The sequence below is a fragment of the Fringilla coelebs genome, assembly GCF_963513975.1.
Source record: "Fringilla coelebs genome assembly, chromosome: 1".
Taxonomy (NCBI): Eukaryota; Metazoa; Chordata; class Aves; order Passeriformes; family Fringillidae; genus Fringilla; species Fringilla coelebs.
In genome coordinates, this window is record NC_140028.1 from 21,477,175 (window position 1) to 21,502,230 (window position 25,056).

General features: G+C 36.8%; 1 protein-coding gene across 6 annotated transcripts in view; it reads left to right on the forward strand.

The window, feature by feature from the left end:
* Positions 1-25,056, forward strand: part of UBR5 (ubiquitin protein ligase E3 component n-recognin 5) — an 89,254-nt gene that overhangs the window by 47,807 nt on the left and 16,391 nt on the right. For 3 of the 6 annotated variants that reach the window (XM_084218156.1, XM_084218158.1, XM_084218161.1), the window contains 26 exons: positions 3,906-4,049; positions 4,147-4,258; positions 4,449-4,603; positions 5,452-5,649; positions 6,780-6,990; positions 7,624-7,668; positions 10,746-10,872; positions 11,795-11,946; positions 12,341-12,436; positions 12,860-12,983; positions 13,311-13,408; positions 14,211-14,359; positions 14,796-14,887; positions 15,820-15,966; positions 16,065-16,183; positions 16,288-16,414; positions 16,514-16,643; positions 16,869-17,029; positions 17,542-17,781; positions 17,934-18,057; positions 18,623-18,734; positions 19,806-19,937; positions 20,591-20,852; positions 21,200-21,464; positions 23,464-23,675; positions 24,040-24,270. In XM_084218156.1, coding sequence (XP_084074282.1) covers positions 3,906-4,049; positions 4,147-4,258; positions 4,449-4,603; positions 5,452-5,649; positions 6,780-6,990; positions 7,624-7,668; positions 10,746-10,872; positions 11,795-11,946; positions 12,341-12,436; positions 12,860-12,983; positions 13,311-13,408; positions 14,211-14,359; positions 14,796-14,887; positions 15,820-15,966; positions 16,065-16,183; positions 16,288-16,414; positions 16,514-16,643; positions 16,869-17,029; positions 17,542-17,781; positions 17,934-18,057; positions 18,623-18,734; positions 19,806-19,937; positions 20,591-20,852; positions 21,200-21,464; positions 23,464-23,675; positions 24,040-24,270 — 3,965 coding nt within the window. The remainder of the gene's footprint in view (positions 1-3,905; positions 4,050-4,146; positions 4,259-4,448; positions 4,604-5,451; positions 5,650-6,779; positions 6,991-7,623; positions 7,669-10,745; positions 10,873-11,794; positions 11,947-12,340; positions 12,437-12,859; positions 12,984-13,310; positions 13,409-14,210; positions 14,360-14,795; positions 14,888-15,819; positions 15,967-16,064; positions 16,184-16,287; positions 16,415-16,513; positions 16,644-16,868; positions 17,030-17,541; positions 17,782-17,933; positions 18,058-18,622; positions 18,735-19,805; positions 19,938-20,590; positions 20,853-21,199; positions 21,465-23,463; positions 23,676-24,039; positions 24,271-25,056) is intronic. The other 3 variants (XM_084218159.1, XM_084218160.1, XM_084218157.1) reach the window with 2 other exon arrangements.

Genomic DNA, 25,056 nt, shown 5'->3' on the forward strand with positions numbered 1-25,056 from the left:
GGGCACTTCGTTGATAATGTAGCAGCTCTCCCCTGAGTGCTAAGATCCAAGATGAGTGTTTGTGATCATTCTGATACTGGTAGATCATGCAATCTGCATTTTACACACTGCTTTGTAAGTGTGGATTTCATATGATGCCAAAGCAGTGAATGACCAAAGAGTCTGATGAGAGTGCAAAGTCTTTACAGTGAGGTGGTGTTGAAAGAGATTAAGAATGCATGTTTGCTATATACTCTCTTGTAGTTAGTATTTTCCTTGCTCCTTGGAATTTATTACCTTCCAATCTTATTTCAATTTAAATCCTTCATGGCTTGGAATGAAATTAAGCCTTTATTCCTCCGAGTCCATCACTAGATGGAAGAGATAATCATTCCAGGATTATCTACCTGATGAAAGACTGATAGAATGAAATAGCCTGGCACTTGTCCCATCTCTTGTCTGCACTGGTGAGAAGTCTGATGGAGGGTTCTTTAGTGTTGTTGAGAAAAGATATGGGCTGAAATAAGCCTTTGTTGCTGCTTACTGGTATCAGAGGGATAAAAGCTTTTTACTGTTGATCCCATGCACTTTGGGATATTCTACTTCACCACATGAGCTTCTGGATCTCTTCTTCTGAAATGGCTTAAATAGTGTCTGAAACCACTGCTAGAACAGAGGGATGGGGAACCTGGGTTGGAGCTGCTTTTTTCTTCTTTGGCAGCTGCGGTTCGTTTTGATCTGAGGCTTTCCATTGGCAGTGTCCAAGGCCTCCCCAAACTGCTTCTGGTCATCAAAGTTATCCTCAACCAGGTGAGAATCCTGTGTATTACCAATTTTGCAGTTCCTATACCCAGAAAGCCTGTCAGCTTTTAGGAATTTTGTAAAACATAAATTTGGATTGAGTAGTTTGTTCTTACTTTATATTGCATTTTTTCAGTCAGTCACTTGATTTTGCTTTTTTTCCTTTGATTTCTGTCTGAGATTCAAGCCTTCCAATGCGAAGGATAAATTGAAAGAGCTCAGACTGGATCTTGCCCTAGAAGAGTTACCCACTCCCTATTATGAATCTGTTTGCATCTTTCAAAGTTGAGTAATTTTTTAAATTGTGTCAGTATTTCTTTGAAGCTGAAGAAATATTTCTTTCTACCTTTAGGATAGAGATAGAAGCCTTTTCTGTGATATTAAAATTTCTTCTATTTCAAAAAGAAGTTTTGATAGGAAGTTAAAAACTTATTTTCCCTGGCGTGTTTTGAGGAAGAATGTGGTGATTTTGGAGAGGGAATGATTCAATGATTTCCAGTGGCATTCTGGTGTTAGGGACTGTGGAAGTGGATTGATAGTAAGGATAAAGGAGTTAACAACTGTGTTCATCTTTTAGTTTCTCGAATAGTTTTTTTTTTTATTTTATGAAAAAGACCTGGTGTTATCTTGTAGCTGAAAATGCACTAAAAAGGTATTCTGCTTTTCAGAAAAAATTCTTTAGTTGTCCGTTTTGTTGCTTGCTTTTTTCACTCAATTCATTCTCTTAATTAAGTCCTAGTAAGGCACATACTGTGCATGTAGTTATGTAAAATGCTTGCTTCTAATTGGTGAAACTTCTGCGTTAGCAGTATCAGCAGTACATTACTTGTATAAGCTAAAGCATCTCAATCCTTTAAGTTTTTGCATTTTATTTTTGTAATGAGTTTTAAAACTATCTTAGACTTACATAAATTCAATTAAAGAGGAATGTTTATGTTGCATTTTTATCTTGTTTGGCGCTGGCTCATTATGCCACATTTTTGCTTTGGAGCTTTCTATGTCCAGTTGCTATCAAATGCTTCACTCAAGCTCATTGCTCACTACATCAGGGGATAGTTTTATTTTCCTTCTGTATAACAGCCAACAGCTGTAGTAGTAACTTTAACTAAAGAATTGATTTTAGGTTTGAAGAGGTGATTATCTTCTTAGCAAAATTTCAATAAGCATATTTTCCAGTTTTTAAATATATGTGATTTTCATGGAGAATGGGAAAGAAAAAATATTTGTCATGTGGATGCTGTAAGAATTTCAGCACTTCGAAACTGTCATCATTTCTCTGAACACATCAAAAGTGATATAAGTGAGAAATGATGTAGTTGGTAACACTATGAGCAGCCAGAAAGCAGGCAGTAAAAACCCTTTAGTTATGGAGCTATGTTAAAGTTTGGAGAATTGTACCTTTTCTTAAGGTGTGCTTCCATCAGAAAGCAGCCCAAATTTGTAAAGTTCTTGTAGGAACTTTAGTCATTAAAAAAAAAAAATGTTCTACATGTTGGACTAAAAATTCTGATTGAACCATTGGCATGCAATTACAGGCTTATACGTTAGTCTGATTATCTTAGAAACATCTAAATGTACATGGAATAAAGTTTTTTTACTAAGCCACAGTTTTCTTCTAGAGAGTTGTCCAGCCAATCTCAGTAGAATTCTGTCTTTTCTAGATTTCTGTCTGTTCAGGTGATGGTTACTGTTTATGAATCTTTTGACTAGGTCTGAATTTTGAATTTTTTGGGTAGTATTCTTACAGCTATCAGTGATGCTCTATTACTGGAACTTGTAATTCAGCTTCTAGAGTGAAGTTTCAGCATGTAGTGAGCAACTGCTGTAACTCTGTCCACAGTAATCTTCGTTACAAAAAAATCTGCTAATGCTTTAAGATTGTCAATATATCATTTTCTCTACTGCACTTGACAGGCTGCACTTAGCTAGAAAAATTGGTAGAAAATATAGATTTTTCTTACATACAGTATCTTGAAAATTTGACACATGTTATTTATTGTCGGAGACCTTTCAGATAAGTTGGTTACATCTAGACTTTTGTTTGTTAAGCACTTTCTGTGTAGAAACTATTGAGAAATTAGGGCTTATTAAAGACTGATGGTTGCTTATATCTAGTTTTGATCAAGACTGAGACCATACAGAGTTCTTATTTCTGCTCAAAATTAAAACATTGTCTCTTCTTTCCCCACCCTCTTCTGCCTCAGCTTTGTTTTTTTTTTAGGAAAATTATGGTCTCAGCTGCAAATTCAAAGAGCCTTGCTGTTTGGTGATAGCACAAGAAGTTCCTGAATCAGGGAAGCCTGTTTTGACAGTTTGGATTAGATATGCATGGCAGCAAGTCTTTATAGAGGTTACAGTCTTAGAAATGCCTGTGTCAGTGTAGAGTTGAATAGCTTCTGTTTCCTTGGGGGGCCAGAGAAGGAGAGACACACACATGGATGAACATCTGGATACACTTGTGCGTATCCTTCAGTCCTAAGGGACTGAGGGAGAACTTGATCACTGAGTGTACAGAACAGGTGCTAGACTGGTAAACGAACACTGTGTGTAGTCTTGTTAAGGAAAGAGCACTGAAAATTTCAGGTGGGGCTAAAAAAAGATTTTTTCCTTTATCTTGTAATATAAGATCTAATGGGCACTTGAAGTAGGTGACTCAAAGTAGACTTTGCTGTTGTTGAATTGTTGGCTAATGTTTGGAATTAATTGCCACAAGAGTAGTGTTTATTTCCAGAAGTGATTGGGCAAATTAATAAGAGAAAGGTCTGTCCAGGCTATTAAACATGAAGTTGTCCTGCTGTTTCCAAGAGGTGGAAGTTGGAAAGAGACCAGGGGAGTACCAGTAGGAGCTTCTCTAGTCAGTTGATGTTGGCTTCTCTTGGATGTAGGATGCTGAAATGGAGGGACCTTTGATATGAGTCAGGATGCTTATGAAGTCATTAGGAAATCCAAGTTTCTCAAATTTCAGTAATTTTAGCAAAACTGCAAGGCTAATGACCAAGAGCTATACAATTTTATCACTGGATATTGTAAGTTTTTTCCTCTCCCTGAAAAAGGTGTGATTTATTCTGAAGCAAATCAGGTTCTGTTCAGCCTTTTGGTAAAACTCTAATGTGTTCTGCCTGTAGGTGCTAAAAGTGGATGGTGCGTATGTTGCTGTGAAATTTCCAGGCACCTCCAATAATGCAAACTGTCAGAGCAGTTCTAACTCCGATCCTGATCCTTCTTCTCTCCTCCAAGACTGTAGGCTGCTCAGGATAGATGAACTGCAGGTATGTGTTTGTGAAACATGGAGGAAACAATCATTATTTACAAGTGTCAGCCCTGTGTGTGCTTAATTGCAGCTTAAAATTTTACATCTCTTTTCAGGTTGTAAAAACTGGTGGAACTCCAAAAGTTCCTGACTGTTTTCAAAGAACACCAAAAAAGCTGTGTATTCCTGAAAAAACAGAGATCCTAGCAGTAAATGTAGATTCAAAAGGTAAGTAGGACTTAGCCCCCGAGTCCAAATCTGTTGGTTCCTTTATTACCTGTCTCTCTTATCCAAGTGAAAAATGCCTGCTTTCAGAATGACATAAACAGGTGCTTCCATTGAAAGTGCTCTAGTTAGGAGTTCTTTTACTGGATGGCATCCATAAAACATTAACTTTTTTTTTCATGTGTTTTTGAAGGAGTGCATGCTGTTCTGAAAACTGGGAACTGGGTTCGATACTGCATATTTGACCTTGCCACAGGAAAGGCTGAACAGGAAAATAATTTCCCTACTAGCAGCATTGCATTCCTGGGTCAAAATGAGAGAAGTGTTGCTATTTTTACAGCTGGACAGGTTTGTGGTTTTGTGTCTCAATCATTTAACCTCACTGCACTTCTCTTTTGTCTTCTTGGAATGAGGTGGTACAGCCTTCTGTAAGACTTCTCTAAAATATGGCAAAGAAATAGTACTTCAAACAGGTTATGAAAAGTTTGCTGCTACCTTTAATATTTTGATGGCACAAGGGCAATAGCAAACAACTTACCTAAGCACATCTTACTTAAACTCTACCTTGAATGTAAAAAAGGGGAGAAAAAAGGTGACAGAATGGTTCTTGGATTAGTATCAACTTATCTAGCTGCATTTTGGAATGTGATCTAGCTATATTTTGGAGCTGGGTCAGATATAAATCCACTCTTGAGAATAAATGCAAATATTAACAAAGAAAAAAAATTCATCTGTAATTGACTGAAAATACAGATTCACTAAAAATGATTAAGGTTTTGTGCAACTCTTCCACAAACGTGATACTCTTTGTTTAGGATAACTGAAAGAAACAGTTTTTGCAAAATAATTGAAGTTGAATGTTTCATTTCAATATATTCAATTTTACTTGGAGCATTTAAGTGAGCTAAAAGTATAGTTACTATTTGTTTCACTGGTAGTGTTAATCAATGAATGTTTGTCAGAAGGAAGATATTTCTACTAATATTTATTATGTTAAACACATTTCAGGCATTTGCACAAAGGAATTTCCTATCTTATGTTGCACCACTTCTAATGATAGGAGTCAATGATGTAAATGGGAATCTTGGGTAAACTGTTGTAGTTGCTGTCAGTCAAGAACTTTGGGACCTTTTGGGGAGGATAATAGTTATAAATTATGGAGACTAAATAATGAAATCTTTTTTCCCCAAATGTAGGAATCGCCTATTATTCTTAGAGATGGAAATGGTACAATCTATCCAATGGCAAAAGATTGTATGGGTGGGATACGAGACCCTGACTGGCTTGATCTCCCACCTATTAGTAGTCTTGGAATGGGTGTTCATTCCTTAACAAATCTTCCTGCTAACTCGACCATCAAAAAGAAAGCTGCTATTATCATTATGGCTGTTGAGGTAAAATATTTTCTCTACTATGGAATTATGTTTTGTTGTTTTTTTTTTTTCTCTTACTATTATAAAGTTATGCTTAAAGCAGCTTCATGTTTGGATACTGATTTATGTTTTCACTATTTGAAAGAAGCTAATTTCAACTGAAGGTTCTCTTAGAAACACAAAAACACCCACAATTTGCCAAGTAAAGTGAAAGACCCTTTTTTGGAGGGATGCATGTCTTCTGTATCAGGCTTTTAATGAGTAGGGGTTTTTTTAGGCATTGATTTTGAAATGGTTACCTTTTTATATCTACTCACATTGTGCAGTTTCATGAGTCTCATGGGTGCATAGTTTTTCTCAGAGATCCAACAACCTGTTTTTGTTGGATCCCTGAGAATGCAATAATTTTTTTTTCTATTTAAAAAAAAACATCTATTTGGAGCGTATACTGGGAAACTAGGAGAGGAAAGTGAAGGTTTTTTCACTTGAATCACCTGTAGAATTCTGTCCTCATCAGTGACGTTGTATGAGTAGTGCTGTGAATTTGTATGTCATACTTGTAAAATCTTGTCAGTAATTTGTTAGCTCTGCTGTGTGTTCTGCTGCCACCCGGAGGTACTGTGTACCTGTAAGACTGAGATTGATTTCACAGTGCAGTAGTATTCCATCATTATGGAAAAACTGGTGATATATGGGGTGGACCTCCCAGACCTTCAACAGCTTCTAATCATTCACTTCTCAGCACATAAACCATGTGTTTAAAAAGAACTAGGTTAGAGCTCATTCGTGTACATCCTTAGGCTTTTTCAGTTGTATCACTTTTCCCACGTTAGATTACTTCCATTTCATAGCTCCATGTATCTTAAGAATCCAACAGTGAAGCCAAAGGAATGCTTTTGTGAGCCTGATGGCATCTGCTGCTCCATTCCTTTTGCTTATCTGTGCCTGAATGCACACAACTCTGTTTTTAACTGTGCTATAATTGAGATGATGGATATTCTGAACAGCTCCTGCACTAACTTCCAGCCAGTGTTGGAGAGGAAGACCTTCCTATTAACTTCAAAACTAGAAGAAAATTAGAAGTATTTATGGAGCTTTTATCTACCTTTTGTGTTTCACATTTCTGAAATACTTTATTCTTTTGAATACAGAAACAAACATTGATGCAGCACATTCTTCGATGTGACTACGAGGCTTGCAGACAATACCTGATGAATCTTGAGCAAGCAGTTGTCTTGGATCAGAATCCACAGATGCTGCAGACGTTCCTTGGCCATAGATGTGATGGAAACCGTAATATTCTGCATGCTTGTGTGTCTGTATGCTTTCCAACCAGCAACAAGGAAACAAAAGAGGAAGAGGGTGAGCTCAACAATATAATGAAAATAATTTGAAAATAATATTTTCATGCATTTTCAAGGAAATATGAAATAAAGGCTGCATTCTTCATATAAGGGTATATTAAAATTCAGCGCCTGAAATGTGCCCTGGTCTTTCAAAGGTGCTGAGACAACAATTTTATTACTCTTAAAAGGTTTTATGAGAATTTTTTTAAGAATTCAGTAGTTAAGAGCACGAAGCTGTTTAAATTGATTGTAAAAACTTTTGACATTCCCATGCTAATTTTAGATGAAAAAAGTATTCTTCTACTTTTGTGTCACTAGTATCCCCGTTATATCACTAGTAAAATTTATGATAAATGGTATGTGATAATTTTGAAGTGTTGTAGAATGTTAATACCTTTAATTAGAAATACTACTTGTCATTGATATGTATTTAAAAATGTGGAAGAACGACTTACTAATGTCAGTTACTGACACCATTTTAAAATGTCTGTTAAATACTGTTATGTAAAAAGCATGTTAACAGAACAAGGTTGCTAAGTCAAGCACTCAAAAATTAAAGAATGGCAGAATTGAGTTTACCCATGTGCTGTACACAGGTATGCTTTGTGAAATGGTCTTTAATTACACCATCATACTATTTTTTCCACAGGACTACCTCATTCAGTGCACAAGATGGACGGTGCTCACCGAATGGGTAGCTATTCAATATTTCTTTTTATCCTCATCATTCAGTGTGTGGCCCCATTCCTTACTCTTGCACACCATACAAACCCTGCAGTGAATAATGAATGAACTTCCTTGTGGGATTTTTGTATGGTGCTGTCATTGAATTTTAGTCATTTATAGACCTTAATTGTTCCTCATATCCCTATTTATAAAATGGGGGTAATGTGCAGCTTTTTCATCTCTTGCTTGGAGTTTTATTATAGCTTGAAGTTTTTCTGTATTCAAAGCTATTAACTAGTTTTGAGCATTCTGTTTGAGAAGCCTTGGGCCTGATTTTGAGTAGGTGTTACTTCAAGACACTGAATTCTATGACTGGATTAATCGTAGTTTTAGTTGTGCTGTGAATGTTAATTATTTCTGTGAGTCAGGCACCTTTAGGTGTCCAGAAATGAGTAAAGTGTATCACGATCGTCTGTAAAAACTTGTTTCACAAAGTTCTTTGTGCTGATAGATGTGTCAGAAACAGTTTCCTGTTTTCCAAAGCGATGTTCAGTGGCATTAAACACAACACAGTGTTTCTCCCTCTCCTTCCCAAGCTGTTGCTGCCTTACTACACCCCTCCCTCATGTTGCAGCAAACAAGGCATAAACAGCCTGCTCTCTGTACAACCCTTCATCTTTAGTGTGTCGTCCATCCTGTGCACTGACTGAGGCAGGGGCATTGTTGCTGGGCACAGGGTGGGTGGGGTCACAAAACAATCCGAGACAAAAAACCCAAATTAAAATAAACAAACAAAACCAAACTGTGTAACTGAAGATTGTGTTACTATAAGCACGCAAGGAAGTTGAAATAAGGATGCATGGGCAAACTTAATCTGACTTTTCCTAATTTGAGTGCTTGTCTTTGCAACCTTGACATTTTTTTCAGTAACTTCGTTTGGGTGTAATCTAACTTTCTGAAAAATGAAAAACATGAACCTGATAGACTTGTGACACTCCTCTGCCTCTCTCTTTTTCCCTCATAAAACTTGTACTTGAAGGAGATTCATGTCTTTAGATTCAGGTCATATTTAGCTTCCACTGTAACTGTTAGTGATGGATATTAGGACAAGCTTATTTTCTGTTTATCATCTGGAGGGCAGTGGTGACTTATGTTACTGTCTGTGAGTTACAGGGTTGTCTCTTAAAATGTAAAAGAAGTTTGATTTAGAAGTAAAGGCTTCAATTCCAGACATACAGATATGTCGTCTCTTAAAAATTTTGTAACAATTTAGTGCCACTTCCCAGCTAGTACCTTCTTGAGATTCTTCACTCTTGTTCATACAAGTTTCTTTATAAGTGCCAAAAAGGAAATATTGAGGGCAGGGATAAGCTTTTTATTTTTCCTTCTCTTCTTTCTCACATCCTGTGCCTAGTTTAGCTATAGCTCCTGCAGTGTTGGATGAATGATAAATGAATGGCAGGAAAAGTGGCCTCAGAACTGAAAAGCTGGGGAAAGCTGCTCTGCTTCTGTGAATTGACATCTCCTCAGTCTTGCCAATAGAAGGGATCTTGGGAAAAGCATGTATAAAAGAAATGTCCAAAGCACGTGAAGTCATTAAAAAGTTGTGATACTGAATTTCATGCAATGGTGCTGAACACATAAAAACTGAGGGGTTTTGCCTGGAGAACTGGGACAGATTTCATTAGACAATGGAACAGCAAATCACCCATTAGAGCCAAAGCATGTACAATTGGTGGTTCTCCAAAACCAGATGTTAACTTTGTAAGTGGAACAGTGAAAATTCAGTTACAGATCAGTTTCTCCAGAGCAGGTGAAACCTTTGCTGCAGAGAGTGCTTGTATTGCTTGAGGGATTACTCTCCAGAGCTGTGACCCCTTGTGTGAGAGGTCCAGAAGTGATGGGTTGTGAGTTATGAGAGCTAGTGCATCTGAGAAAGGAGTACAGCACAAATACCATGGCAATTCATTTACAGCTATGAATCAACTTGTAGCTAGGGGCACAGGAGTAGTATTCTCTCACTGCTAACTGTTTGGTAGTTGTCTGCTTTGGGTAGTTGGTGATCTTTGTCTAAGAAGCCTGCACATGCTTGTGAACAAGCAAAACCAAGGACCTCTTTTACTTAGGGTAGTGGTGAATGGAAATATTTAAAGAATAACCTTACTATAACAGCTGACACATACTGTCAGATTACCTTATTCTTCTCATTCTTTGAATGAAATGTATTAATAGTACTTTCCTGTTTAAAAAAAAAAAAAGGGAACTGTCCAGGCCTTAATACTGTCGCTCTTGAAAATAAGTGTGCAGAGAATGGTGACTTTCAGTTTAAAAAGCCTTTGAATAGAAAGTGAGCACTAGCCCTTGCAACTTTGAGACATGTCCTGAAAGAGCAATCAGAGTCACTTTAAGAAAATACTTTTCTTTGTTCAGAAATACACCTTTTGTGTCTACTTTGTAACAAAAACTTTTTTTTAAAAATAATGTTCTGTATCTCGCTTTAATATTCTGTATCCCACTTGACAAAATTCACTCCTCATTATGAGTAGAACCTGCAGGTGTTACGATGCTTAGGGTTGTAGATGTTAGAAGAAATGCTAGTTCTTTCTGATGTAAACTGATTGTACTGCCTTCTTATACTCCAAACATAGTTCTCCTAAGCAGGTTCATATCTGAGTGTGTATATTACAAGCCCACACATTTGCATTGTTATGGATGCTCACTGTGAAGTGTGGTTTGTTGTCTTGTTCTCCTGGTCTAGTGTTTTGGTGTGGGTTGTTTTGGTGGTTTTGCTTGTTTATTTGTTTTGTGTGCTTTTTATAGTTGTTTTTTGTGTTTTGTTTTCTTTTTTATAATTTTATCAAGGCTTTTTTGAAGCCTTGACTCAGTGAGTGTCTGGAATCAGTTACATGATAGGACCTTGTCTGTTGGTAATACAGAAAGCTTGTTCAGAATCATTGTTAAGCGCATCCAAAATAAAAATCTATGTATGAACCGAATCTGTCTCTCTAAATATTAAAAAAAAAAAAGGGATGTTCCATGTTTTATACTCCTTTCTTATAATTTTTCCAAGTAAAATTTTAGCACTGAATTTTCTTAATTTTTCAGAAGCAGAGCGCTCTGAAAGGAACACGTTTGCTGAAAGGCTCTCAGCTGTGGAAGCTATTGCAAATGCAATCTCTGTTGTGTCAAGTAATGGCCCAGGAAATAGGGCAGGATCATCAAGCAGCAGGAGGTAAACTGAGTAATGTTTTCTTCTTGTTTTCTGAATGCTAATTTCTGTATTAACTAGCGATCTGTTATTAATTCTTTTCTTCAGTCTAGCTTAAGAATTGGCCTCTGTTGCTAGCTTAAAATTGGATTTCACTTCTTTAAGCACCAAACTAGAGCCCGGGTGTTTTTTTGAACCTTTTTTTGTGTGAGAACTAATAGGATGGGGTGTTTCTAAACTAATCCTGTTTTCTGGGGTTCAAGCTTTATCTGTCAGTTGTGAAGGGAAATGTTCCTCCTTGTGGGGAAATGGAATTTGAGGATAAGCTCTGGTATTCTTTACCAAGAAGTGTTAAGTATGACAAAACTACTGTGATGGTGGCCAAGCTTGTTTTAAGAGAATTTCTGAGGGAGATGGTCACTTAAGCAGTTGAATAATAGTGAGGCCAACATAACACCACTGGGGAAGAATTTAAGTTGATTCATTTTATTCTAAGCAGTCATTAAAAAGAAATTCTGTCAAGACCCATTTTTTTATCCTTTCATTAACCTCTTTTTGTAGTTAGATTTTAAAAAGCAGTAGCAACAAGAGCAAATCCTTGCAAAAGCTTAACACTCCTGGCAATGAGCTTGGGCTAAAAAGAGTGTCAGATAGCAGTAAGAATGCCCATCAGCTGCTGCCTGCAAAAGGCAGTGCTGTGGTGCCTAGGGATGTGTTCTGGGCTCAGATCTGACTTGAAGCATTGCTGAGTGACTCCTCTTCCAGGGCTAAAACATTCTGGTGCAACAAAATGTAAGCAATAATACCTCCTGGCTCATTCTGACTTATGCTGAAATAAAATGGTGATAAGAGGAATTTGGTTTCCTTTTTCAATGTGAAATTTTTCTTAAATGTGTTCTAATTACAAATGAAAATGATAGTATTTCTGCCTTCGTTTTGTATTTAGTTTGAGATTAAGGGAAATGATGAGAAGGTCCTTGAGAGCTGCTGGATTGGGCAGACATGAAGCTGGTGCTTCATCAAGTGATCACCAAGACCCAGTTTCTCCACCAATAGCTCCTCCCAGCTGGGTTCCAGACCCTCCTGCAATGGATCCAGGTAAGTCTGCTCATATACCACATTAGGCTGTAGAAGGAGAGATTAAGAACTGATGCCTTTTAAGGTGAATAATAATTTATTTTAGTCTTACACTGTAATCTGTCCAATGCCATTGAGGTAGCAAGTGTTCATTGAGATAACTTGAAGATTTTACTGAAGACTTAACAGCTGTTTTGTAATCCAGTATATGTCTTTTTAATGCTGGTGTCAAACTGCTGGGAAGTCTGCTTTGTAATGCTGAGTTACATTACAGACCTAGGAATGTGGCCGTTTGTGGGAAAGATTACCAGTTAAATACAGAAAACCTGCAGTGTGTTAGACATTGCAGCAAGAGCATGTTGTTAGGGATGTTTTTATGTATTGATATACATCCTGCTGTTCTGTTTACTGAAAGATGGTGACATTGATTTTATCCTGGCCCCCGCTGTGGGATCTCTTACCACAGCAGCGACTGGCACCGGCCAAGGACCCAGCACCTCCACAATACCAGGTGAGGATATACTGCCTATTTGATTATGCTTTAGAATGGAAATTAGCCCAAAAGCTGTCTTGGCTTGTACAGACTTTCTGCATATGAAAATGCCTCTTATCAGATGAAGATTGGATTGAAGCAGAATCTCTCAAGTATGCAGAAAGTAAATGAAGCACCATACTATGTTTTATGTAAAAATATACTTGGAGAGTGACAAATATGTAAAATTATGGAAATCAGCATGAAATTGGGATTACCCTCTGTATTTCAAATATAATTTGGAACTGAAATTTACAGTACTTCACTGAAGTATTGCTGAAACCAGTGAATTAAAAAAATAAGTTACCAGTTATTCACCACAGTGAACTACTTGCTTTTAGCAGGTAGTCATTTTTTGAGGAAAAACAGTTTCTCTGCAATATTTTTTTTTCTCTACTGCAGGTCCTTCTACAGAACCATCTGTAGTGGAATCGAAGGATCGGAAGGCAAATGCTCATTTCATACTGAAATTGCTGTGTGATAGTGTTGTTCTACAGCCTTATCTTCGAGAATTGCTCTCAGCTAAGTAAGGATTTTCGCTGAGAGTTCTCACTATCTTTTGTAATGTTACACTGTCTTAAATCAATTACATAGAAGCCTTTTTAAAAAGGTTACAATAAGGCCTGTTAGTTAAAATTGGGAATATTAGAATACAGCTGTGTTGTGTCCTGCCATCCTTTAAAAGTATGTCTGTTTCAGAGAAGTAAAATAAATAAGAGTGCTTATTCACTCTGTGGTTTTTCTGTTTGCACAAGCTCAGTGATGCTAAGTTTTCATGTGTTGCATCCTACATCTCCTGTTACAATGAAAAAATTCAGTGTTTTAACTTGTCTGTTGGGGTTTTTTTGCCTAGGGATGCGAGAGGCATGACTCCATTTATGTCAGCAGTTAGTGGCCGGGCATATCCTGCTGCAATTACAATTCTAGAAACTGCACAGAAAATTGCTAAAGGTAAAACAGTTTTAGTGATTGTTAGTGTTTGGCTTCCTTTTAAAATTTGGCGTGTGTACAGAGCTGTTACTAATACTGTAGATTGCTGCATGTTTTGGAAATTTTGCTATTATGGAGTATCTTTCTCTTTTGCAGTTTGTATATTGCAGTAGGTTTCTATGAATATTATTGCTTTTGTGTTCTTTGTAGTTTTTTTGGCATTTCACTGTTTTATAAACCAGTGGATTAAGGTACTATTTTTTGGTAGCACAGTTGTATCACATGGAACTTCTTTGTTGAAATTGAAAAAACCTGATATGATACAGTGATGTCTCAAGCTAGATCCTGTTCCTGAAAAGATTTATATACAAATAATATTTTGTGACTTTCTTGTAATGTCAGTATTTAATTTTTTGGGATAAATACCTGAAATTGAATTTAGGAAAAAGCTTTAACACATTAGAGCATGTCACACCACAGTTCTGTAGGACTTTGTGTGGGACAGGAATACTCCTTATAGAAATATGGTCCATAACCCTTCAAAAAGGTGATTGATTTAATTGGTTAAAGTATTAGTGAATTTAAAACTGGGGAAGACATAATGGTTGTGGTTTTCAGTCAGGAATTTGCAGTGGCTTTTATAAGAAATAATTGTGACAAGCAGAAAGTTTTCTCAAAAAGCTGTAACAGGTTTTATTCAAACTTCTAATGCTGTATGCGATTTTGTAATGGCAAGCATCTGCCAAGCATGGATTCTTTTGCTGGATATTTTTGGGGTTTTTTGGGGGGGTTAGTTTTTAACACTGTTATTCTGTTATTTTAGCTGAAGCAACTTCCAGTGAAAAAGAAGATGATGTGTTTATGGGAATGGTTTGTCCTTCTGGTACAAATCCAGATGACTCTCCTTTGTATGTTTTATGTTGTAATGATACATGCAGTTTTACCTGGACTGGTGCAGAACATATTAACCAAGTAAGTTTTGTTGGTGCTTTTTTTTAAGCAAATAGGAATGTGTTTCAGCCATGTATTGTGTTAGTCTACTAATCTGATTTTTAAATTATTAATTACATTGTTTAAATTACTGTGAGTTTTAAATCTGGTGTAAGTACTGCCTCCCCAAACTGCTATGTAGCCTCAAAGCTGACTGTGTTCCTCACAACATGGTTACTACTGGGTGTGGCTTTTCCCCTCTGGCTAACTTTGGCAAGAATTTTGATGGACATGGTTCTTTGAAATCACTGAATATTCTAACATAACAACTAAGTTTCACTTTCTAGAACTGACCTACTTCTAAGTTTAGGCATCAATTTAAACAAGTGCAGTTTCATTGTAACCTGAAATAGTGTGAGATTGCAAGCACTGTAAGGAAAAAACTATGCATAATATTTTCCTCCCCCCCCTTTTTTAGGATATATTTGAATGCCGAACATGCGGCCTGTTGGAATCTCTTTGTTGTTGCACAGAATGTGCAAGGGTCTGTCACAAAGGACATGACTGCAAGTACGTATTGTGTTCCATTTCTTAAAATTAAATCAGTGTTTTGTGGTTTTCTTTGTTTACTGATACTTAATAAATTTTTTCATTGTTTGAAGTGTTCCAAACTTACAGAAGAGAACAGAAGATTAAAGAAGATTAGTGAAATGGTTTTGTGTCTGTTCTATAGGATTTATTTAATAGGTCAGAATTGAAAGAGTAACCTCGTTTTCTACTTTCCACTTTGTAGTATTTAGAGTAAAGGAATAATTCTCAAAATGCATAATATTGTGAGAACATTATATCTAAATAATGCTATGTTTTCATTTTGGATGCCCCTCAAAGTTTTATGAATCCTGATGACAGATTGTTCTTGTGAATTTTTGGAAAGAAATGTAGGATATTAGTCTTTTAAAAATCAAGTGTGACAAAGGGAAAAGTGAGCAAACAATCAAGAAATCTCAGGTCAACCTGGCCCAAAGCTTTGAAGCTGCATGTGTTCTGTGCTGCTGTTACAGGGTGTAAAAGTTACAGTGTTAATATCCTAGCCATAATGAGCTAGCAAATACAATTATAAAGATATTCTCAGCACCATAACAGTTACTGAGATTTTACTGCATGTCATGAGTATTTTCAGCTTAACTTTTTTGGATGGGAGGTTGTTTTAGGGAAGAATAAATCGCCTTGGATGAGTTTTACTAAGGCAGTATGAAAAGCTCTGTAATGAAACTGCCGTCTTTGAGATGAGTGTAGGAAACAGGGATGACAAACATCAAGTGCTGCCACATATAAAATCTGTATTTCTCTTACTTAATCTAGGTTTTGGCATTTTGCTACTATCAGAAACAAAAAACTGCAGGAAGAAATCCAAGCATGTACACCAACACCTTCAGCTTGTTTAGACAAGATTTGGTATGTTACTGAACAGTGTTGCATTTCACCTTTTCTATTTCTTGTAGGCTCAAACGAACATCTCCAACAGCCTACTGTGATTGCTGGGAAAAGTGCAAGTGTAAAACACTAATTGCTGGACAAAAGTCTGCTCGCCTTGATCTCCTTTACCGCCTGCTTACCACCACAAATCTTGTTACCATGCCAAATAGCAGGCAAGTTCATATTAGCATTGACTAGGGCAAAATTTTAAAAATTATTTTCTAAATATATGTGGTATATTGTATTTCCACTAACAATTTTTTCATTACAGGGGAGAACATCTACTGTTGTTTTTAGTACAGACAGTTGCCAGGCAAACTGTAGAACACTGCCAGTACAGACCACCTAGAATCAGGGAAGATCGCAATCGTAAAACTGCAAATCCTGAAGGTAAGAGCTGTTTCAGTGAAATAAATGGCAAATTCCGTATTTCATTACCTCTTCCTTATGCTTTATTGTTTGTTTTTTTTTTTTGTTTTGTTTTATCTTTCTAGATTCTGATATGCCTGATCATGATTTAGAACCTCCTCGTTTTGCCCAGCTAGCGCTGGAACGTGTTTTACAAGACTGGAATGCACTGAAGTCCATGATCATGTTTGGCTCCCAGGAAAATAAAGACCCGTGTGTATCTACACATAGCTGTTGATGTAAAGTTTGATCTGATATTTGACACCTGCTGGCTTACATAAATTTATTTATTTTCTTTTTGTTTTTTCCAAGTCTTAGTGCAAGCAGTAGGATAGGTCATCTTCTGCCTGAAGAGCAAGTTTACCTTAATCAGCAAAGTGGAACTATTCGCTTGGACTGTTTTACACACTGCCTTATTGTCAAATGTACAGCAGACATTTTGGTAAGCACTCTTAGCCATGTTTTACATAGGTGTTCTGAATAATAGGATATTGTAAGGTATCTCAGGTCATGTGCTTGGAAACTAATTTGAAAGTAACTTCAAGTTAATCCTAGTTTTGAGAATTTATATTGTTATGACTGTGATCTCCCTTTGAGTCTTAATCTCTCTTGTTCCATGCTTCAAAATTGCTCTCAACTAATGAGTTGTAATGACCTCTTTCTTCAGCTGTTAGACACTTTGCTGGGTACGCTGGTGAAGGAATTACAGAACAAGTATACACCAGGACGCAGAGAAGAAGCTATTGCTGTTACAATGAGGTTCCTTCGTTCTGTGGCAAGAGTGTTTGTCATTCTTAGTGTGGAGATGGCTTCCTCCAAAAAGAAAAAGTAAGTGGTGAAGATATGTGTTGGTTGTGGTGGTTTTTTTTCCTTTATTTACTTTTTTCCCCCTATACAATGGGTTGATAAAAATCAACAATAGGCAGAAGCATCTGAATTGTTTTGTATTCTGTAGACAGACTTGGAAAGATGCACAATAGCTGCTGGTATGTCATATAACTTTTTAATGCAATGCTTGTTAAACTTAATGTCCATACCAACCTTTTTGTTTACAGTGTTAGGATTTTTGGAAATAGTTTTTTTAAACATATTATAATTACACTGAATGGTTGGCTCTCAGTAATAATAGATTTAGATATCAAGCCTTAGTCTTGAATTATTGAACGATAAATATTTTCACTGAGTTGAATAGGTGCATGTTGTTTCTATACACACAAATGCATGTATCTCTTAAAAATTATTTTTTGAGAAAAAAATTAGGATAATTAATATTGCCGTGAAGTTTTTGGGGAAAAAAAAATATTTATTTGACATTTATCTTTCTGTATTTTATCCCCCAGCAATTTTATTCCACAGCCAATTGGAAAATGTAAACGTGTATTTCAGGCATTATTGCCCTATGCTGTTGAAGAGTTGTGCAATGTAGCAGAATCTCTAATTATTCCAGTCAGGATGGGAATTGCACGTCCTACAGCACCCTTTACCCTTGCTAGCACTAGTATAGATGCCATGCAGGGAAGTGAAGAACTGTTTTCTGTGGAGCCTCTGCCACCCAGACCGTCATCTGACCAGTCTAGCAGGTAAAACTTGTTAAAGCTTACTATCTGTTCTTTTCAAAGACTTCTTAAAGGTGTTTTTATTTTGGAGCTTTTGTTAGCTTTGCATTAAGTGATATCCAGAGGTCCAAATCAACTTTTTTTGAGGATTTATTTTTATATATTTTTCTTTTAAGTTCTAGTCAATCTCAGTCATCCTACATAATAAGGAATCCTCAGCAAAGACGAATCAGCCAGTCACAACCAGTTCGTGGCAGGGATGAAGAACAAGATGATATTGTTTCAGCTGATGTAGAAGAGGTCAGTTTTCTTTCTGTACTTTTTTTTTCTTCTCAATATAGCACACCTAATACATTAGCCCATGCTTTGACATCTGAATCTAAAATCTATGCATCTGATTCGAAAAAGTAGTACTTCATGAAATCTTATAGTGCTGTAAGCATTTTTAATAGAACTTTGTAATTGTTGTTTTCTATCTTATTTCTCCCTGTTAAAAAAGTTTTAGAGTCTTTCAGCACATGGCAGCTGTTATGTAGGTTCTGTTAGAGAGCAAGAGGGTTTTTCAGCAGATAATAGAGGATAATATCTCTTCAGTATTTAGAAGCTAATTGTTGATTTTGTAGTCAGTTTTATCCTTATAGCATTAAAATCTATGCTATAGATTTTTTTCCCCACAACGCTATAAACTGTAAGCCATGTACAAGTACTGTGGCTGGAAGTTCATTTTTTGTTCACATCAGTTCAATTTTGATGTCATCTTTCTAAGATGTGGTTTTTTAAATCAAACTTTGCACTCTGTTTTGGTAAACTCATAGATTCTCTGATATTGAAGATAGTCTGTCATAATATTGTGATCTCTTTGCAGGTTGAGGTGGTTGAGGGGGTGGCGGGTGAAGAAGACCATCATGATGAACAGGAAGAACACGGTGAAGAAAATGCTGAAGCAGAAGGACAGCATGATGAGCATGATGAGGATGGTATGTATAATGTACATCCTGCACATTTACTGCTTGAGTGAGAAAACTGTGCATCAAAAAGAAAAGCATCTTTGGAGTCACCAGTGATAACGATTTGGGAGATGTGCACGAGTAGAGAGAATCCAAGGGTTCCAGACTGCTCGTCTTACAGGAGATGTGTAAAATTAGAGGTAACATGTAGTAGACAAGTACATGAACTTTTTCTGTTTGAGGAGAAAATATTAAGTTCCCAAAGGTATCAGATTTTATTATATTCTTGGTTAACAATGTATTTTACCTTTTGTATTTGCTGCTGTAAAATGTTGTTGATGGTTGGGCCAATGTCAAACCATGAGAATGGTAGATGTGTTCTCAAAAGCAGTTTGAATCCTGGCAAGCTAATTCTCAAACTAATCACAAAGTACTAAATTATGATTCAGTATTTTGTAGACATAATTAATCAATCCTGTATGAAAATTTTTGATTTTATTTAATTAATATGATTTGTCTTGTATTACTTAGTTTCAGGTTAGACAACCCAAAGCTATGATTTAAAAAAAAGTTATCTTCTCTGAGTCTGCTTTGTGTTTCCAGTCAATCCATTTACAGTATAGTAAATCTGTTTACTGATTTGCTGAATATTCAAATATTTCATTCTTAAAGCTTAAAACTGGAATAGAACCTGTATATTTAATAAGTTTTTAAAAAGTTTTCAAGTATTCCTTAAATTGAAGTTGAAAATTCTTTAAATTAATTTGGAACAGCATATGGTAAATTGTCCTAGTACATGTGTATGAAGAGTTGTGGAATCTTGTGGCTGGAGTGACTTATTTTGAATCCTAAAAGCCTTTATTTTGTATTATTTATTGTGTATTGAATATACATGTGCAGTGCAGAGTGAGAGCAGGTGGCTAATTGCTGGAAAATAAGAAAACATGCTGCAGGTGTTGTTGGGTGTATGCACTGCCTTGCATATCCATTAACTTCTGCTATAGTAAGAGTGTCTGGGGTTTGTTTCTGTTGTATGAGTCACCACAGTACTTATAATTTTGTCTTCTAAACATGAGATGTTTTGTACCATTATTTTTATAGGCAGTGATATGGAGTTGGATTTGCTAGCTGCTGCTGAAACAGAAAGTGACAGTGAGAGTAACCACAGTAACCAGGACAATGCCAGTGGGCGCAGAAGTGTTGTCACTGCAGCTACTGCTGGGTCAGAAGCAGGTACACCACATCTTTTTGGGTCTAATCTAGCTGGTTAAATTTAGATATTAGGAGTAAGTACTCTCCTCCTTCCCTAGATTTCCTGTTTTTCCTTTGCTCTAAATAGTAAGCTACTGTGCCCTGTTTTTGGACAAGGAAATGCATTAAGATGTGACCTACATTTTTTGCTCTTACCGAGCATCTGTGTGTATTAGAAATTACTGTGTGCTCTTGTGTAGTGAAATGAAATGGTCTCACTTATTTTCAAGTGTAGTAGTTGAAAACAATGGTTTATGGTTTAAATCAATGCACAATACCTGTACAATACCTGTACAAACATTGTACAGGTTTTTGAGAGGAACTGCCTTACTGTCCAATTTGGAAACATAATTTTTAGAATTCTTCTCCTAGGGGTAGAATCTGTAAAGTATTTTTAAATCCAATTACTTCTTCATTTTTATTTTGAAATGTTAGTAATCATACTACTTTTTCATTACACCTGTGGAGAATTAGCAGTATGTTATAATGATAATTTATTGAACCGTTTCAATAGTGGTAATTAAACCTTTTTAGTATAGTGTAGTTTCTCATGGAAGAAGTCTACTATGCTGACATGATACATGTATATGTGCACAGGTGTGGAGCTGTCAGTTATTGCTTATTTTTCTCAACAGGAGCTAGCAGTGTTCCAGCATTTTTTTCTGAAGATGACTCTCAATCAAATGATTCCAGTGACTCTGATAGCAGCAGCAGTCAGAGTGATGACATAGAGCAGGAGACCTTCATGCTTGATGAGCCTCTGGAGCGAACCACAAACAGCTCCCATGCCAACGGTGCTGCACAGGCTCCCCGTTCCATGCAGTGGGCTGTGCGCAACACCCAAAACCAGAGGACTACCAGCACAGCTCCCTCTAGTACGTCAACCCCAGCAGGCAAGTCTGAGTGAATGGCATGCATGAATGCCAGCTAGCTCTGGCTTTGTTTCTTCCTCTGCTTTTGTTTATTCTCTTAAGGATGAAATCTTATCTCTTTGTCGTACTGCTGACCTACCTTGACTGTTCCAGTTGTAGTTTTGAATTTAAAAAAAGGAAAAGATCTGTTGCAGCTAAGATCTGGGTATGTTTAATGTAGTTAGTAATTATTTGCTAGTTACAGTCGTGATGTCAGTAATATTTACAAATTTATTTCTGTAAATCTTGATAATGAAATCAGTCAATACACAAATGACACCGCAAAGATTAAATGAATTCATTAATGTAATCTTTTCTTTTATATTTAGCAAGTTCAGCAGGCTTGATTTATATTGATCCCTCAAACCTTCGTCGGAGTGGTACCATCAGTACAAGTGCAGCAGCAGCTGCTGCAGCACTTGAAGCCAGCAATGCAAGCAGCTATTTAACATCTGCAAGCAGCCTAGCAAGAGCATACAGTATTGTGATACGGCAGATATCTGATCTGATGGGTCTGATTCCCAAATACAATCACTTAGTGTACTCCCAGATTCCAGCTGCAGTGAAGCTGACTTACCAAGATGCAGTAAACTTGCAGGTAAGAACATGGAAATTTTCATAGGAAAAAAGTAATTTCAATACAACTGGGGCTTAAAGGTAAAATTATGGAATTGTTGAGATTGAAAGTGACCTCTGCATATTGGCTAATCTAAATTTCTTTGAGGGTCAACAGGAGCAGGCTGCTCAGGACTGACTGGGTAGGTTTTGACTATCTCCAAGGATGGAGATTCCACTGTTACTATGAACAACCTGTTAAATGTTTGACACCGCTCACAGTGAAAGAAGGTTTTTCTTGAGTTTAAAGGGACATACCAAGTATTTCAGTTGTAGCCCACTTGTCCATTCACTGAGTATCACTAAGAAGAGTCTGGCTTCGTATACTTCATACCTTTTTGTCAGGTGTTTGTACAAACTGGTAAGATCCTCCTGAGTTTGTTTCTTCAGTCTAAAGTATTCCTGGCATTCTCAGCCTCTTCTTATAGTAAGAGAGAGTTGTGGGCTAAAGTAACTGTAGTCATTTATTTCATTAAATTGGTAGTATTTAATATACAAATATTCTTTCAAAAAAAGGATGTAATTAATAGTTAAGTGAGAATTGACTAGGGATTTCTGCTAGACATCTGTTGCCATATTCTATTTGACATGAACTGTTGAGTCTATATAAGAAGAAAGTAAGGGCCAAAAAATTAAATGAGACAAAAGATTTCTACAGATAAAAGATTTCACTGTCCCTTCCTTCAGGGAAATGGTCATTATTTCCATGTTACGCACATATTTTCTATACAGTGCTCTTGACTGTCTGTTTTTTGAAAATTTATGTAAAATGCATTTGTAGAGAAAATATGTCAGACAACAGTCTTCCCTTTCATGTATAGACATAAGTTTCGGAGACTGACAAGATTGGAGGGACTCCAGAGTGTTTAGAAAGTATTTATCAGCTTGTACCTGGGGATAGTGTATAGGGTAAAATTGTATGTACTGAATTTAGTACAGAAGTCAGCTGTGAACAACACAGCTGCTATGTGGGGGCAGGAAATCAAGGGATGCTCTTTTCTGTTAGTAGTGCTGTGTAGGGATGTGTAAACATGCTGACAATATATTTACTTGTGATTGAGCCACATGATACTTACATGGCTCTGTTTTCACAGTATGATGGGAGGAAAGAACTTCTGCTTTGGGAGAGGAAGGTTAGAAAGATATTTTGGGATCAAACACTGGGGTAAACAAACAGGAAAAGAAATGAGAATGTAGTTTTATTATGGAGGAGGCAAAAATAATTTTCTGTTCAGGAGATTCTTAATGGGAAAAGTGAACAGGAGATCTGTCCAGCTGAGGCAGCAAGAGGCTTGTATTAGCACAGGAAACCTGAACAGTGGAGGTTTTGTTTGGACACCGAAATGGGGTTGAGAGAGCATTTTGTTAGTTTAGTGCATTAGAAGTGTGAGGGATATTTTTGAACACCAGAATGCAGAGGAATGAAGGAAGCAGACTAATATTGGATCAAAAAAATCCAGCAGGTCAATGGAGTTAGCAGATGGTAAGAAAAGCAGGCTGCAGAGCCAGTAGAGGGAACAGGTGAAGCAAAGATGAGACCAGGAGGTGAGACTTGTATGCAGATATAGTTCTCTGTGCAGGTCTTTGTTGTCTTCAGTGAGTAATTTGCAAGAGGTGAAGAATGGTGAAAGATCTGTCTGATGAATTCCACAGCAGGATGAGTGCTGTTAAAGCTAAAAGAAAGTCAGGAATTAAGCTCAAATCATCAAGTTGTGCACACGTGGGAGATGCTGAGTGGTCATAAGGGGAGGAGTAGAAGAGATGCCCAAAAGACAGAGAGATGGTGAGACTGCTTTATAGATATCAAAGTGTTAAGCAATGAGAGCTGCATACCATCAGCAGTTACAAGAGAACTTTCAGAAACTGATCATCGATAATTCTTGAGCATGGTTTTACAGCCTCTTTGTAGGGAATCAGGAAGATTTCATTCTTGTCATCTAGTTCTATTGTTTGCAAAACGAGTTAAATCTTGTTTTCTATAGAATTATGTGGAAGAAAAGCTTATTCCTACTTGGAACTGGATGGTCAGTATTATGGACTCTACTGAAGCTCAGCTGCGTTACGGTTCGGCATTATCATCTGCTGGCGATCCTGGGCATCCAAATCATCCTCTCCATGCTTCTCAGAATTCAGCTAGAAGGGAAAGGATGACAGCCCGTGAGGAAGCCAGCTTGAGAACACTTGAGGGAAGAAGGTATGAAAATAGCTTGATTACTGCATGCAGTATGAATTATCAGTTTTATAGTCCAATCTTATTCACAGACATCTTAGGAATCTAATTCTGCAGCTCTGGAGTGCAGTTGCTGTTTTGATTTAAGTTGGCTTCCTGTGTTGTTGCTACTATTTGGTTTATTCTGACATACTAGATTCTTCTTGAGTATTAACTGTTTACAATGTACTGCATCTGATCTGCTTGTTCTATGCTTTTAGCTTGTTATAGCTATTTTTGTGTGGAGTTCATTGAGATTTTACATCCAAATGTCAAATATAGGGCTTATAAAGTGTGTGTTCTCTTCTGATGCCTGATGTCTGTGTGTTCAATCCTTTTCCTTCACTAGACGTGCTACTTTGCTCAGTGCCCGTCAGGGAATGATGTCAGCACGCGGTGATTTCCTGAACTACGCGCTGTCCTTGATGCGTTCTCACAACGATGAGCACTCGGATGTTCTTCCTGTTCTAGATGTCTGCTCACTAAAACATGTAGCATATGTTTTTCAAGCCCTTATTTATTGGATTAAAGCAATGAATCAGCAGACAACGTTGGATACTCCTCAGCTGGAAAGGAAAAGGTACTGAGGTTGACTCCTAGAAACAAAACCTATGTGAAAGAGGCATAAGCCCTTTTGTTTCAGTCCTTGCTATTGTTCCTAAGCAGATTATATAAATAGATGCATTAATCTGTATGTCTGTGTCTGGGTGTGTGTAGTAGCATATCATAAATGTATGTAGTAACATACATATTATAGAAAGAATTTCTATAATGGTATATAATGTACCTGTGTTTGATAAGCCTGTTGCAGTATCCTCTTCACTTCTTTTTATGCTGTAAAATATTTTCTTACTGTTGAAACTTGAGGTGGATTTTTAACTCCTTAGCAGTGCCTCTAAAAGACATGCTCAGGACAGTTTCTCAGTTAATGACATGAGACATGCATTTGACATGATAGCAGCTTACTTAGAAATCTATCAAACATGTTAGAGATGACATTGGAGAAAATGTCATTGTCTGATATAATGGGCTTTAGGATTTTGTTTTCTGTTTAGTTATATGCATTTGAGACCCATCTGATATTTAAAGCACAGTAGGGAAATCAATAGCTGAAAATGTCCTTGAGTTGGAAAACTGCTATTTCAACTGTGGCATTTTATAAGGTGCATCTATTAATTTTAAGATGTTTTAAGGTTTCTTTTTATATTTTTTTCATTTCAAATGCAGTTGCAATACTGTGTTTTGTTTATCTTTGTAATGTAAGGTTATGACCTCAAAGGTGTACCAGATGGGGGTGTTATCAACAGTAGTTTCCTCACAAGTAAGAATGATATAGTACAGTAATGACCTTTTAATACTGATTTGA